This window comes from Dama dama, chromosome 9, assembly GCF_033118175.1.
Source record: "Dama dama isolate Ldn47 chromosome 9, ASM3311817v1, whole genome shotgun sequence".
Lineage (NCBI taxonomy): Eukaryota > Metazoa > Chordata > Mammalia > Artiodactyla > Cervidae > Dama > Dama dama.
This window is the reverse complement of record NC_083689.1, coordinates 61756510-61773792: the sequence shown is the minus strand read 5'-3', so window position 1 is coordinate 61773792 and position 17283 is coordinate 61756510. Positions and strand designations below refer to the sequence as shown.

The window sequence follows — 17283 nt, the reverse complement described above, 5'->3', positions numbered from 1 at the left end:
GCAGCAGCCCATCTGAGAAAGTGATGAGTTCACTGTTCATTTTTTGTTAAGAGATGACTGATCTTCAGTCAGTACTATTATTGATACTCCACGTTTAGAGTGTCACAGTAGAGACACTGTAGAGATTCCCACGAAATTTTCCTACAAATGAGTTATGTGCAAAATATTTACTTCAAATTATATTTTATAAGCAAGTGAAAATGCATTGATATTTGTCACTAGCAAGTGATGAGTACACCCAGTGGGGAATGCTAATGGGTAATGTATTTTTATGAGGTAGCAAGAGACAAAGGATCTCATGTTTGAGAATAACATTATACTATCGGCCCTTTTGCCTTAAGCTATTACACCAAACAAGCTCATGTGAATATCACCTTGGGACTTTTAGTCAGTAATTAACTCAGTATTATGAAACACTAAAGTATGTGTTCAAGATTGGCTGCCCTATACAGGAGAAAATTAAGCATGGCCAAAAGAAGGTGACTTTTATAATGTGAAGCTTAAGAGACCATATAGCATAATAAGGTTGGTTGATGGTGCTAGGAAACATAAGCTTGAGTAAAAGCAGACTTAGGAGTAATATTGCCATTGGAGTCATCATTTGAAGAGTGTTAGTATGGAGATACAAGATATTATTTGATCTGCATAGTTCAGATGGCAGAACTAGTTCCAATATAAGAAAGTGCAAGACAAACTTTTAAATCCTAAAGAAAATTTCTGCTTTGGAAAGGGTGGTGAACTAAGTGATTCTTATAATCCCTTCCAATTCTAAGATACTCAGATTTAGTGGTTCTGGATTGTGTTTGATTTTCACTTTAGCTTATTTAGAAAGGAAATTTTGAAAATGATAAATGATTTATTTTAACCAAACTAACAATTTTAAGGCATCAAAAAGGAAAATTTTGAATTTTCAGTAATAAGGTAACTTTCCCCCCTACCTAATTTTTCTTTGTTCTGACTGGGCTTCATATGAATGTCAGAAGAGGTTGTATTGAACCAGAAGGCCTTGAATTGTATGTGTGTGTGTGTGTGTATAGACACACATACATATATGTTTATGTGGCAGTGGTTTAGTCACTAAGTTGTGTCTGACTCTTGGGACCCCATGGACTGTATAGCCCACTAGGCTTTTCTTTCCATGGGATTTCCCAGGCAAGAATACTGGAGTAGGTTGCCATTTCCTTCTCTAGGGGATCTTCCCAATCCAGGGATCGAACTTGAGTCTCCTGTATTGACAGATGGATTCTTTACTGCTGAGCCACCAGGGAAGCCCCCGTATATTTATATATGCATATATTTTATTTATAAATAAATATATATAATAAATATATATATAATACCCCATATAATATGTGTATATTGTTTTTAAACATCCTATAATTTTTACTGAAATTTTATTACAAAAAGTTTCAAAATACCAAGTTAAAAAACTTTGCAATGAAAGCCCACATACATGCCACCAAGATTCTTTAGTTCATCACTTGCTCTACCATGTGTATTGATAAAAATGGGTAAACTTTATGCAAATTATTTTTGCATCCAGATACTCAGGTGTAGATCCCAATGCAGCACATTCTCAACAGCAAATGGACCACAAGAGCTGCATCTACATTTTGCTTTAAACAAATGCTTCTTACATAATGCCATCATATCTATCTTACCCATGTTTTTTTTCCTAACTTCAGCTTTGTCATACTTGAAAATAGCCTATGTAAAAACTAACAAATATGATGAGTGCCTTGTATGTGAGGATACTGCAGTTAGAAGGTAAAGTCTCACGGAAGCCTATGCTCTGAGGTCTCAGCGACTGCCTCTGTGGATTAACTGAAGGTATCATTGATTGTGCTGAGTAAGGTAGCCCTTTATCTCTCTTTAACATATCTCTTCTCCAAACCATTCCAAAGAGCTTTTTGAATAATTGCTTTTAATCCTCCAATTTTCCTAAATGGAAAATCTAATTTCTCCTTTAATTGTGGGAACTTTCCAACCTTTAAAATTATCTTCCATTAGTATCTTCCTTTACACTTTGGAATAAGGTCGAAATTCTATTTTGGAGTAGGCTCAGAAAATGCTCCCCACAGTCACTTGTTAGAGAAGGGAAGAAGGTGTTTCATGTGTTTTGGAGTGAGATTCTAAATAGAAGACATCCTTTCAGTAGTCATCATATCTGGCTGGAAATAATAATAATAGCAGTGAAGTCAGATAACCTGAGGTTGTGTGTCTCCTCTCATTTAGCTATGTGATCTTAACACAAATTTTTCTTTCTCTTTCCATCTGCCTTTTTCCGTCTTCCTTACTATTTCTAAAATCATGATAATAATACTCCACTGAAAGAGTCAAATTTTGCTAAGTGAATAGCCAATATGTTTTGCTGGTGAATAGCCAATATGTTTCCTTTTAATCCTTTCTGGGAGGATGGGGACTAACATGTGTCAAGTATTGTTCTTTGAATCCAAGGAGATATGTAAAAATTGAGCACAATAAAGGACCGAAGACATCAGTTACGTGGCATTCATTAGGTTATTCATGTTGTTGTTGTGTTAGTTGCTCAGTCGTGTCCGACTCTTTGCGATCCCATGGATTGTAGCCCACCAGGCTCCTCTGTTCATGGGATTGTCCAGGCAAGAATACTGGAATGGGCTGCCATTCCTTCTCCATAGGTTATTCATACATAGATGCAAATAGGTTAAACTGAATTCAGCAGGCAAACTGATTTTTTGCTTTGGTTTTTGGAGTAGAAGACATAGTACATCTTAAACTCCATGTCACTTTGCCAAAATTGTCAGGGGGAGACTTGCCAGTTGGTTACCAAGTTTCATTAAATACTTCACAATATTAAGAAAGAACCCAAAGATCAAGCACTTAGGTAATCTCTACCTATGGCTCTTCACCATTTCTCAGTTTATTTGCTCATTTCACCCAGTCTTTACCCCATTGGAAGCATTAGTTTCAGAACACTCAAGTCCTGGAGACTGGCTGATGCTTGAGATAGAATCTTGGGCATATTCTCTGCTTTGGTTGTCAGTTTCTTTATTTAACACATAATGTCTTCATGTAAACTGAAATTCAAATATATTCAATTTCATCATTATTTGAGATGATGCAGATATCTGATACACATTAATGTTAGCTATTGTTAGTATACTTAGGTGAACATTTGAGTTTAGAAACATGACTACTCCCATCTTTACTTTAGTTGAATACACATGATGTGACTGGAGAACAATAAAATATAAGGTAGAACATAATTATGATAATCATGAACTAAATTTGTTATAATTAAAGTGTTTACTGACTTATTGCCTAGACTCTCATTGATGTGCAAGGGTGCAAAATTCTAGGGATAAAATCTGAAGCATAATCTGCTTCTCACACCCAAATTAACTTCCTCTTCACTACCATAAATACAATGACTTCTTTTTTAAACCTTATCTTCATACTTAAGAGTAAATAAATTACATAGTTTGGTCCTCTGTTGATCATCAGATTTATTTAACTATTTGAGTCCAAGTTTTCTGTTACTTGTTTCTTAAACCATATTTCTAGTCATCCTCTGTATGATGTCCACTGATAATTAGTCTTAGAAATATATTTTAAAGGAAAGAGTATATTTTCAGAATGTTATTTATAAAGGTTAGCATTAACGAATCCTCTTCATGCAACTTACTCCTCTCCTACAGAAGAATCCATCCCACTCCCTTGAATCCGAGCTGGGCCAGTGACTTCCTTTGACCAATAGAATGTAGTGAACATGACAACATGCCATTTTTAGGTCTAAGCCTTAAGAGCCTGGCAGGGTTGAGTGAGAAACTGCAGAGAGACAGAGACAGGGAGACAAAGAGAAACCTCTCTATCACCGCCACAGAAACATTCAGAAATCCACTGAATTCTTCGTGGATCCCAAGGGAGCCACACAGCCAGCAGCATCTGGAGCAGAGGCAGGCCGTTTCTGCTGAGCCTGCACAGGTTGCAGAATTGTGGGCAAATACTGTAACTTACTGTTTTTGTTTTAAGCCAGTAAGTTGGAGATGATCTGTTATGCAAAGAGAGATAATTGTTATAATACTGTTGACAAGATAGTGATTACTTTTTCACATTGAATCAAGACCCCATGATAACCAAAATAGGTACCATGTATGAGAAGCTCTATGTACATTATCTCATTAACTTCTTCAAACAGTATTTGGTCACACCCTTAAATATATGTTGAGGAAACTCAAGCACAGTGTCATTGAATAGCTGTTTTCACACAGTTAACCCTAGTAAAGATATTTTAGCATGTCTGTCGAAGTAACCCCAATGCTGTGCCTTGGCTCCCATGGCTCTCTATAAACTGACTTCTCTCACCCTTGATCATGGCAACCTTATTTACATTTCAGGGTTTTGTTTTTGGTGTTTTGTTGTTTTTATGTTTGTTGTTCTCTTTACTCAGAGCACCCTTCCTCTAAATTTGCTTGTGCCCAAATGCTTTTCAGCTTTCAGGGTTCAATTTAAAGTAACTGATTTCAAATAATTACTCTCTCCAAAATGTACCCAGTTTTCTCTGTCATATGTCTCAACTTTGCTTCCTTTATAAATTGATTAATAACTGAAAAATATTTTTAAAATATTTATTCTTATGCCCCCAAGGATCTTGTCTTGTTTGCCCTATCCTGGGAATGGTATCTAGCATAAAGTGAGGTTGGTCAGTCGTGTTTGACTCTTTGTGACCCCATGGACTGTAGCCTGCCAGCCTCCTCCGTCCATGGGATTATCCAGACAAGAATACTAGAGTGGGTTGCCATTTCCTTCTCCAGGGAGGAATCTTCCCAACCCAGGGATCGAACCTGGGTCTCGCACATTGCAGGCTGACTCTTTACCGTCTGAGCTACCAGGGACTCCTGGAATCTATCATAAGCATTGAATTAATTAATGAATGAAATAATTCATGCGCAGTGATTTTATAAAATAAGAGTGTAACAAACTATACTTTGAAAGTGAAAATGTTAATTGCTCAGTCGTGTCCAATTCTGCAACTCCCTGGACTATAGCCCACCAGGCTCCTCTGTCTGTGGAATTCTCCAGGCAAGAATACTGGAGTAGGTAGCCATTCCCTTCTCCAAGGGAACTTCCCAACTCAGGGATCAAACCTGGGTTTGCTGCATTGCATGCAAATTTTTTATGGTTTGAGCCATACATTTGTTGGTTGCTGTAAATTTTTCCCTCCAAACAGTTTGAAGATACAATCTTGTCTACCCATCTTTAGATTTCCGAGGACATACTACATGCCAGTAAACCTATACTTTCAAGCTTTTTCACAATTTATCATGCATAGAAAATTACTTTATGTAGTAAACTGATAAAGCCAGAGACAACTAACCTAAAGGCTTCAGCTGTTGCATAACCTGTTCAGCTGCCCCAAATGACTGAGGTGACCAACATTTTGTCTCACTTGTTACTTATTTCTCATCTCAGGGTACAAGTTGAGAAGCTCTAAAACTAACTCAGTATGTCCCTAAGGAAAAATACTTCACAAATATATACTAAAGAATGCTAGTTAAGGCTATGGTTTTTCCAGTGGTCATGTATGGATCTGAGAGTTGGACTGTGAAGAAAGCTGAGCGCCGAAAAATTGATGCTTTTGAACTGTGGTGTTGGAGAAGACTCTTGAGAGTCCCTTGGACTGCAAGGAGATCCAACCAGTCCATCCTAAAGGAGATCAGTCCTGGGTGTTCATCAGTTCAGGACTGATGCTGAAGCTGAAGCTCCAATACTTTGGCCACCTCATGCGAAGAGTTGACTCATTGGAAAAGACCCTGATGCTGGGAGGGATTGGGGGCAGGAGGAGAAGGGGACGACTGAGGATGGGATGGCTGGATGGCATCATCGACTCGATGGACATGAGTTTGAGTAAGCTCCGGGAGTTGGTGATGGACAAGGAGGCCTGGCGTGCTGTGATTCATGGGGTCGCAAAGAGTCGAACATGACTGAACAACTGAACTGAACTGAAAGGATGCTAATTTGTATCAGATGATGTATATTTTCTTGGATTGAGCTTTCTTGTCCTTGACTTCATCTGCATAAATTTTGAAGAATTGAGACTCAGAGTACTGGTTGGAGAATTCTGGATTTGAAAAGTGTGACGATAATTTCTGTCCTGTGGTTTGTTTTCAAATTGTATCATTTTGTACTATGGCAGTCTAGCAGTTAGTCTAAATCAAATAAAGGTGGCTCTATTGTTAGCTGAAAAGAACATCAATGTAGTCAGTCTGCTGAGGTAACTTTATTGAAAGTGCTTTCTTTATGCAAAATAACTGATGGGAAATACATAGCAGTGGAGATTGGATAAACAGAGACAGAATCTTCTGATGCAAAAGGCGAATTGTAGGCACTTCCAGCTTTGCAGGATCAGGTGAATCAACATTTTCCTTCATGTTTGAAATTGAGCTTCCCATTTCTTTCCCTGAAAGAATAGAGATACTGCTCACAGTGAAGTGTGGTAGATGTGGGTTAAGCCCAGTATAAATGAATTGGGAAATGATACTTAAGCTTTCTAGGCCTGAGGCTAATAATATTGCTTTATTTTAAATAAGAACTATCTGTAAAATACTTAGCATAGTAAAAGGCTTAATAAGTAACTTCCCTGACTTATACCCCATTGACCTAAACCAAAGATGCTATTCCAAAGACAGCTTTCAGGTGCTTACTTAGCTGCTCTGCAGAATTCACAGAGGTTGTGGTAAGTTTGTCCATCAGTGCCACATACTGGCTTGTTAATCTTGGGACAGGGTTTTCCATTTGTAGCTGTTTTCTCATAATTGCTGCAAAAAGCCTGTGATTAAAAAGTTCTTTTTTAATTTCATGAATAATGGCATTGACATCACTACCTCTCTCAAGTGATAACAAAAATATTCTATTTATGCTTATAAATCCATTTTAAAAGTTCTTATCTTATTATTACTAAACTCTTATTATTATTATCATTATCTTATTATTGAATCCTTGTAAAACCAGGATTCAAACAAGGACAGTTTAACTCTAGAGCCTATACTCTTAGCCATTATATCATTCTGACCATATGGGAACCCACTAATCTAGCCAAATTGGCCATTAATAACCTGTGAAAACATTTTGCTTTTTTTCCCAGCACTATACTACTCTTTCCTCCTGCAATAAATTTTCTCTTTTATGTCATTCTTTAATGAAATGAAATAACACCTCTCAAATACCATCTCATACTCTGAAATTTTCCTGATAATCCTCAGGCAAAAAAAGATTGCTTCTGTTTCCAAATGCCTACAAGTTTATTATCTGACATCAACCTTTAGTAGTACACAAATGTTATTAATATTTTTATTTATATTTGTTTTGTTTACTTATTTTTGTTTTACTTTGGACTTCTATGGTGGCTCAGACAGTAAAGAATCTGCCTGCAATGCAAACTCTTAGGAGTAAGGCATAATAAAATATATGTGCACATAATCATAGTTCTATAATTGATTGCTTCATTAGCTATCTCTGTAACTACCTATCATACAATGCATGGTATAATAGAACCGTTAAAAATACAGAGCAGCACAAAAGGGATAGATTTAAATCATGTATAGAACACTATCCAGAAACTTTCACTATTGATAGTACCTTTCCTGACATCTTCTCTGTTTATATATTTTTCCCAAGTCTCATTACCATTGATAGCATTTTATAAAATGGTTTAAACTTGAAATATTATTTCAGTATCTTTCTGCATCAATATACATTCTATATTACCATTTTGAATAGTTACTATATATTGTATTAATTATTATTCAATGCCCTATTTGGAAACATTTGGTTTGTTTCCATGTTTTTTCCTTTTCTTGTTTGTTTCCATATTGTTTGCTAATGCAATCTATATTGCTAGGAATATCTGTATAAATGCATTTTCAGTTCTTTCCTTAGGCTCCATTTCTAGAAGTAAAAAAACCCTCTGTTTTTAATTTGCCTTTTTAAAGACTTTTGATGCATTTATCAAGTAAAACGTCAGGGATTTTTTTTTTTTTCATATTTCTATTTCCTTTAGGCCTTGACCATAATAGGAAACTCATGGAACTTTGTTGAATAGTGTGAAAGTGTTTTTATATAATTACACAACTTCATAGGTAGAATGAAAGAAAATCTGCTCACAGATTTTCCTCACGGAAATAAAGGACAGACTTTAGTAGCCATCTTTTTTATTCTGCTTTCATTACCCTTACTTCAAGCAAAGAAAGTCTGTGTTTATCTGGTGTTACTTTTACCTGTTGAGATTTTGCTTTCGGTTTAGCTGAAGGGCATTTCTTTGAAAAGCATTATTTCCTATGCTCTAATTTTACAGATGGGGACACTAAGGCTCAATTCCTTCTGGAAGACATTCTTCCAACATTTCACATGACATGGGGACAGAATTAAAACCTAGATATACCATTACATTTGTGGCTCAGCTGGTAAAGAATCCACCTGCAAAACAGGAACCCTGGGTTCGATCCCTGGGTTGGGAAGATCTCCTGGAGAAGGGAAAGGCTACCCACTCCAGTATTCTGGGCTGGAAAATTCCATGGACTGTATAGTCCATGGGGTCGCAAAGAGTCGGACATGACTGAGCAACTTTCACTTTTACATCGCTTTCATACCATTATATTGTGATTTTCCAGTTTGCTTCTTCATCTATCATGAACCCATTTTTCCAAGAACCTAATTTTGCATACTAAGCCCCTCCTCTCAAGAAGTTCCTGACAGTAATGCAGTTTATAAAGTTATTATTTAATCTCAGTAATATTTCAAATATATTTCTAGACTTAAAAGTTCAACATGAAAATATGTAACTCCACCTGCCTCCCAGAATATAATTTTCCTCATATGGTAAAGAGAACAAAATGTAACTGTTCGTTTTCTTGCTCTAAACATCAGAAGAATCAAAGTTAAGAAGAGTCTCATCAACTCTAATAGCATGACTTTCTAAATTGTCATGGATTAAGGAACTGACTTGTTACTTTTATGCTTTCTGCTATCACCAGCAGAAATAGAAGGCATTAAGAAGTGGAATAGAAGGCATTAAGAAGTGGAATAGAAGGCATTAAGAATCAATTTCTAGGTTGTATCAAAGCACAGCAGATTAAAGATTTAAGTGAAATTGAATTGTCTGTGAATTGGTAAGACATTTAAAAAAAAAACTCTGTATGTTTCATATAGTACAGTTTAAGCAAGACCAAATTTGTCTTTTTTAAACATTTTCTTTTGCAAAAACAATTTCTGATATGTAAAGTTTACATGTGTGTGTGCTCAGTCGCTCGCTTATGTCCAACTCTGTGACCCCATGGACTGTAGCCCTCTAGGCTCCTCTTTCCATGGGATTTTCTAGGCAAGAATACTGGAATATGTTATCATTTCCTCTTCCAGGGGATCTTCCTGACCTAGGGAGCAAACTCATGTCTCCTCCGTTGGCAGGCAGATTCTTTACCACTGAGTCACCTGGGAAGCCCCAGAAAGTTTATTTTGGTGTGAAAGAGGGGATATGCTTTACCAGAAGTTAATTTCTAAAGATAGTACATTCTCTTCTGTATTTTCTTTTATTCAGCATGATTTAATTTTCATACTTTTTTTTCTCTTTTTTGTTGCTTAGTTTCCTTTATAATTCCCTTTTGTATGGTTCCATGGAGAAATCAATTTTATTTCTTTACTTTTTACTCAACAAATATTGAATGCCTACTTTGTGCCAGTAACTAGAAATTCCAAAGCAGTCTTATCAAATTTCTAATTAAAATCTTACAACTGAGTTTTGCCTCAAGAAAGTAGCTGTTGCTTAGAGTTGAAGAGAGACTGAGCAGACAAAAAACTATATATGGTCTCAGAGTAGATCCTACAACAAGAGAATCATATGATATTTCTGGGGCAGCTAGTGAAGTTTAAACAGGATTTCAGGTTAACAAGTTAGGTGTACAGTTCTGTATCAGTGTTCATTTCCTGATTTTGATGACTGTACCAAAGTTATGTAATGTGAGCTGCATGAAAGATACATAGTATGTAATATTTCTTTGGGCTACTTTTCAAAATGAAAATATTTTTTAAAAACATAAAAGAATCCAAAAGTTAATTTAGACCTCCATCTTCAACTAAATTTTTAGGTAAGATGTATAGATTATATAACCTTATCTCAAAATTCTTGTAGGTGGCTAGTTTTCAGAAGGTAGAAATACTATATATCACATCTGTTATTATCTTGTACATTCTAACATTTGTTGAATCTTTCACTCATTCTTAAATCCATCTCTTCAGCTATCAATCCATTGATTTATCCATTCAATCATCTATCCATTTATTAGGTGAGATTTTTATTGAAGCTGTGCCACGTTTAAAGACCTGGGATCCGAACAAGACAGAAAACACTTCCTCTGGCCTTAAGGAGCTTACTTTCTAAGAGAGAAGGCTATCTGTGATGGATAGCATAATATGATAAATGTTGAATTTAGTATATCAGTAAAATCCAGTAAAAATACAGATGAGATCTTAGTAAATCATTCATAGGGATGATAGAGCAAAATTGATTTTGTTCTCAAGAGATTTCCGCATGAGGGAGGATATGAAGGTCCTTCAAAATGAGAGCATGAGCACAATTTTCACAGTGGTGTGACTGGTAATTGTCTTTCAGAATGTAAGAATAGCCTTAACCAAGGCATATGAGAGATCTTGGTATGCTAGAAACAATAGGCTATTTAGTGTGGTCAAAGAACTTGGATCACAGGGTGGTAGAGAATGAATGAGGCTGAACAAAGAGACAGCCAATAGATTGATAAGGGACATGAAAGCCAGGCTAGGGAATTTGGATATTATCTTATTGGCATTTGAAAATTATCTATGATTTTGAAGTTAAGAGAGTCATGTGAATAAAGTTAAAATGTTAGAATTTTTTAGAATTGGCGTGGAGGATGTTTGTTGAATGAATTAATTTTTTTTAAGTTCTAGAGTTGTTTCTCTTTATATCTCTTTATAAATATTTCATTTAAAATATTTACTCTTTAATTAGAAAACTAAAATTGGATAAATGTGACTTAGTTATTAGGATTAAATCATTAAAATAAAAATTTAATAATAGTTAATTTTTATTTAGTATTTACACTGAACAGTCTTATGGGCTGTATATAAATTAGCTCATGTAGTATTGAATTGAGTACTTTATTAGCTGAATTTTATAGATAAAGAAACTGAGGCACAGAAAGGTGAAGTAAGTTACCAATGATCAGACATTTATTGAGTAATAGAACCAAGCCACCTGTCCATATGTACACAAAGAAGAGAAGGAAATGGAGAAAGAAAGGGCAGCCCACTCCAGTATTCTTGGCTGGAGAATCCCATGGATGAAGGAGCCTGTCAGGCTGCAGTCCATGGGATTGCAAAGAGTTGGACATGACTGAGCGACTAACACACACTCCAAGATACCAAAGGATTTAGTATCTGTGAGTCTGGCAAGTACTCTCTCTCCATACCTAAGTGTGTTTATTAAGATATAGAGCAGTGATTCTACAATTTTAATGTTAGGGGCTTCTTAAAATGTAGATTCCTAGGCCTCAGCATCCCTCCCTAGACATCCTGGTTCAATCAGAAGATCTAATATGTATGTGCAGGAAACAGGAATGCATTTCATGAAGCATTCGTAGAGACTTCTGAACAAGGTACTCAGATCTATAACCGTACGTTCTGAGTTGGCTGAATAGTCTCAGTTTATGTCTTCTCTATAAAACTGTGTAAATACTACTTTCACTCTCAAAATTTTCCTTATTTAGAAAATAAATGATATTCATCCCATATTTTTATAAACAATGTATTATTTTAGAGGCTTTAACTGTGTACATACTATTTCTTTGGAAATGTGACATCTGGCTCATCTAAAGAAAATGGGAAGTGATTTTTAAGTGCTTTTATACTGTTAAGGAAAAGGCATCTGCACTAATAGTGACATTTTTTTCTAAATAAGGATATCATGCTGTCATCCCACCTTCTCACCAGAGCAACCAAATGAACTCAGAAGACCTTAATGAAATAGTCACAGTACTTTCCAACTCAAAATCAGCTTTGTTGTAAGACAACCTCTTGTGATAGTAGAGGGCCCATAAGAGTGAGAAATACATACCTGGTAGCCCCCTTGGCTCACAGCCTCTGCAAGGAGAGAACAAACTGATAAGTCACAACAGGACAGGCAGATTCCAGAATCAGTGTGTTAGAGTTAAAATGATCCGCACAGACCTTCTAAGATTATAACTGCCATATTTAGGATGAAGAACTAAGGCCCAGAGAAGGGCAGAAAGCTTCTCCAGGACACACAGCTTGTTAACTACACAGCTGAACCAGAGGCCAGGTTGCAAACAACCGGTACAAAGCTCTTTTCACTACATTTGCTATTTATGATCTGCGTGGCTTTTACTTAATTATATTCACTTCTTTAATGTTTACCTTACAACCAGGCTTTAACTTAAGAAAGGAAGGCAAGAATATATGTCAAAGTGGCATATATTTAACCAGAAAGAAGTTGAAAATTCCAAAATCTGGAAACTGTTAGATTAAAGGATAAGCAAGACAATTGGCCAACAAAGAGCTAATATAACAATAAAATACAAAATAATTTGGAGAGCATTGAAAAAAATCATATAATTGACCCCTATTTCCACTAACAGTATCTACCATGTACTAAGGGATTTCTATATTTCAAGCACTGTATTAAATCTTACATATATTAAGTCATACTAATAGTTCTGTGTTAAATCTAAGGAAATTGCAACCTGGGGCAAATAACTCATCTGAGGGCATGTACCTTGTAAATGATAGAGCCAGAAAGCAAGCCCAGGTCTTAGATTCTAAAGACAATGTACATAACCATAACCTTTTATTGAAACAAGTCTTAGAGCACATAAGGGTCACAACTCTATTTTCATATGATGAACAGCAGCCAGAGAAAAGAAGTAGGTTGCTCAATATTAAAGAAAAAGATAGTAGCACAATGAAGGTTAGAGGCCAAATATTAAAATCCTACTCTTGGGGTCTTCCACTCATTCTCTCTTTTTTCTTTGCATACCTAGAGGCTAATTAAGAATGCCTCAGTTTTCAGTAGAATGGAAGCATCTCAGGAACATTTCAGTAGCTGAAGCTCTTTAGATAAGAATTTCTTGAAGGTGACTTTATGTAATAATTTCTGTTATAATTTCAATATAAGCTGTTTCATTGAAGAATGAAACTTATTTGAAATCTTATGCTCTTAATTAAGATTTGCTAGTTTGCAACTGGCCTGGAACTTCTATTTTTTTTGTTCCCCCTTGACCTCACTGCTTGGCTTGTGGGATACTAGTTCCCTGACCAGGGGTTGCACCCAGGCCCTTGGCAGTATGAGCACAGAACCCTAACCACTTCCAGGGAATTCCTGCCCTGGAACTTTTAGATTAGGCATTTGAGGTGCATTTGGTCTAGGACAGGCCATCTCATCCTATGGATTATAACATTGTTTTTGCAAGTAGATGACACTATCTCTTACATAGTATTATAGTGATAATTCATAATATTATCATAGTATTCATAATAGCATCATAGTATCATAATTCATAGTGTTATAGTGATAAATTGTAAGTTTCCTCTAAATTAATAGCATTATGGGTGGTCGCCATCAATAACCATCCTTATCACCGTCATCATCATCATAAACAAAGACATCACATCATGACTGCTAACATTGACCAGAATTCCATTTTGTGTGTGTGTCTGTGTATGTGTGTGTATAGTACTCACCTGCCAAGATGAACAAATAGGCCACACTGATCATAAGCAGAAGGGTGCCTGATAACTTCATGATGAATGAATCTGCCAAGTCTGCAGGGAATGTGTTAACAAGAGTTTAGCACTGTGGATGTTCTACAAGCTGTATTTATAAGTAGATCCATATGCATGCTTCTGAGTACCTATACATTTGGCAGCCAGCCAGATTCTCCACCCTGATTGTATAATCTATGTCCCCAGTGATTAGAGACATCAGAAACCAAAGCAGCTTATTTCCTGCCTTTTTTAGACAGGAACAATAGCCTGAAATGTTGTTTAGGCAGAATAAAATGAATTATATGTATTACACCCAGAATTTGCTCTCATCAGCAATCAGTAATAGTTGTGAGCAAGTCATTTTCTAGCAATTTGCATATATGAACCTATTCCCAGCAGAGCCTTGGGACAAGAAAGCTTCCATCAGGCAGTAACCTGTGTAATTTGTGCACAATATTAATAACGCTTGGTGTCACAACTACTAGGAAAATAAAAATGCTAATGTGAGGGATTTTAAGGTCGAGGAATTTATTGGACTAAGAGAGCATACTCCTAATGGTCATTGAATTAAAAACCCTTGATATTCCCTATGAATGTGAATTAGGGGCTATTTTCTTCAACCCCTTGCTGTTAGGCAAAACATACATGATGATTCTTACTTAACATTTTTACTTTAACAAGTATTTCACAGATGGATTTCAGTGATTGGGCATAAATACCATTCACACTTCTCTTGCTTCTCTCAAATACATCAAGTACTCTTTACCTTATGGCTCCTGCTCTTGTTGTTTCCTCCAAATGGAAGACTCCTGGCCAAGAAACTTAAATAGCTAGTTTCTTTCTTTCTTTTTTCGTTCTTAAGAAATATCAGTTCAAATACTACCTGCTCAGTGAAGATTTCCCTGTCAATTCAAAATACCTCCACCCCACCTCAGATCAGTGTGCTTTATTGCTTTCATAATGCTTTTCAACATCTAAATTATCTTTCTTACATAATTATTTGCTTGTATATTTCCCAACTACCAAATATATACAATCATATCGACAAATACATATACACTAGGATATAAGCTCATGGATCTTTTTTCACTCTAGTATCTCCACACATAGAACAATGGCTTGCACACAGAAGCATATAAACATCTTTCTGATTTTACAAATGCTAATTAGTAAAAGTTGCTTCCTTCACTCTAACATAATAATTGAACACCAATTATTGCAAGTATTACTAAATGCTGAAATGAAGTGACAACAAAGACAGATTCATACAGCTACATTCATCATTCTTTTCTCACTTCACTTACTGGGTGAAACCTACTGGTTCCAGGAACTTTGATCCTAGAAATTTAAAGACGAGTAATAGACGTTCACAATCAAAACAAGAAGAAAGCAACCTGACTAAAGTTATAGAGAAATACAAGGGGAGCTCGGAAAAGAGCACATTCCTCTGAGTAGGGTGAAGAAGGCATGGCAGAGAGGAGGTGGTCATGACCAGGCTTCCTAGAGTTATTAGAAAATCAGAGACACATAAAGTGATAGCCATTATTTCAAGAATAAGAAATCATGTGGAAAAAAGAAAACAAGAGCTAAGGTATATGTTTAGAAATGAGAGCAATGGTTAGACTTAATGCAGGCCTTAAGATAACAGCTTTCACAGACTTTGCTAAGGATTGTCATATTTCTTGGAGTCCTTTAACATCTCTGGATCTGTGAGCTTCTTGTGTCATCAAATTTAGACGTTATGTAACTATTTATTCAAATACATGTTTTTATTCCCTCATCACCCTCTCCCAAGCTTCATGAAGTTGTCCCCCAACTCATTAATCCTTCCTTCAGTACTTCTTTTTGTTTTCTTTTTTTCTCTGTATTTCATTTTTGTTCAATTCCAATGCTATATCCATTGTGGAAACAGTGGAAGCAGTGAGATACTTTATTTTGGGGGGCTCCAAAATCACTGCAGATGGTGGCTGCAGCCATGAAATTAAAAGACACTTACTCCTTGGAAGAAAAGCTATGACCAACCTAGACAGCATATTAAAAAGCAGAGACATTACCTTGCCAACAAAGATCTGTCTAGTCAAGGCTATGGTTTTTCCAGTAGTCATGTATGGATGTGAGAGTTTGACTATAAAGAAAGCTGAGCACCGAAGAATTGATGCTTTTGAACTGTAGTGTTGGAGAAGACTCTTGAGAGTCCCTTGGACTGCAAGGAGATCCAACCGGTCCATCCTAAAGGAAATCAGTCCTGAATATTCATTGGAAAGATTGATGCTGAAGCTGAAACTCCAGAACTCTGGCCACCTCATGCAAAGAACTGACTCGTTTGGAAAAGACCCTGATGCTGGGAAAGATTGAAGGCAAGAGGAGAAGGGGACGACAGAGGATGAAATGGTTGGACGGCATCATCGACTTGGTAGACAAGAATTTGAGTAAACTTCAGGAGTTGGTGATGGACAGGGAGGCCTGGCGTGCTGCAGTCCATGGGGTCACAAAGAGTTGGACATGACTGAGCGACTGAACTGAACTGATCACGTTTACTAATCTCTTCTTCTACACTAGCTAACTGCTGTTAATATCACATGGTGTTATTTTTCCTTTCAAACATTTCACTTTCTCAATACACTATTTCTTTATTTCTATATATTTTTATATCCAGATACATCTTCCATCTGTTTACTTCACATGCTCTGTTTTTCTCCTACCTTCTTGAACATAAGGGATAACTAATGATCTCATCTATCAATTATATAATTTGTGTCATTGCTGGATCTCTTTATTATGATTGATACTTTTCCAGAAAATATACTGACAAACCAGTGAAAGCACAGACAGAGTGATTGCTAACACAGATGGGGTTGATGGTGAGGACTGTGGTTGTCAAGGCCCCTAGTGAAAAGATAACCTTTGAGCTAGAGGATCAAAGGTAGGAATTCATGAAAAAGAATGTTTATTCCTTCTCGCCATCTTTTTGTATTTCATGGTCTACATGGTCAAACAGAGCTTCCCTTGTAGTGTGTCTCTGCAGCATTGTATTTCTCACCTGGGTAGCATGGTTCTACAGTTTCCTTCATACCAGACATATAAAGAGCTTATTAGCAGGTAGACACAATCTCTTCCCAGATTCTAGAATTTGGGGAACAAAAAGCTTGGGTTCCTGAGAGTGGTGGAGATGAAATGGTACATGGGGACATGTTTATGAGATTGTGCAGTTTCAGTTATGTAAAAGAGTATGATGGTTTTCAGGAAGTCCCACAAATTAGCTTATAGTTATGACATCTGTAGGAGGGGCTCACTGCCTTTTTAAAGACTCAGTAAGAAAGTATTTAATGATGTCTGCTTACACTGTCTATAAAACAGTTTTCAAAGCATTGCACATCTAGCAAGATTATTACCACAACATGAGTGAGATTTTATTGGATGAGCAAATAGTTTTTTGTGTAATGGGAACTTAAAGATATTTATTAAGTCAAATTATTCTTACAAAAATTAAAA

General features: G+C 36.2%; 1 protein-coding gene across 1 annotated transcript; it reads right to left on the bottom strand.

The window, feature by feature from the left end:
- Positions 1 to 6262: 6262 nt before the first annotated feature.
- LOC133061434 (serine protease inhibitor Kazal-type 12-like) lies at positions 6263 to 13882 on the bottom strand. The gene is made up of 4 exons (XM_061149452.1): positions 13768 to 13882; positions 12125 to 12150; positions 6687 to 6811; positions 6263 to 6442 (listed from the first exon to the last, which is right to left on the bottom strand). Exons 1-4 carry the CDS (start codon positions 13826 to 13828, stop codon positions 6397 to 6399), a joined length of 258 nt encoding a protein of 85 aa, XP_061005435.1. The 5' UTR covers positions 13829 to 13882; the 3' UTR covers positions 6263 to 6396.
- Positions 13883 to 17283: the final 3401 nt, after the last annotated feature.

Coding starts and splice junctions, on each gene's coding strand:
- LOC133061434 (XM_061149452.1), bottom strand. CDS start 13,828: ATGAAGTTATCAGGCACCCTTCTGCTTATGATCAGTGTGGCCTATTTG. Junction 12,151..13,767: donor CTATTTGTTCATCTTGGCAG/GTGAGTACTATA, acceptor CTCTCCTTGCAG/AGGCTGTGAGCCAAGGGGGC. Junction 6,443..6,686: donor GAATTCTGCAGAGCAGCTAA/GTAAGCACCTGA, acceptor CTATTCTTTCAG/GGAAAGAAATGGGAAGCTCA.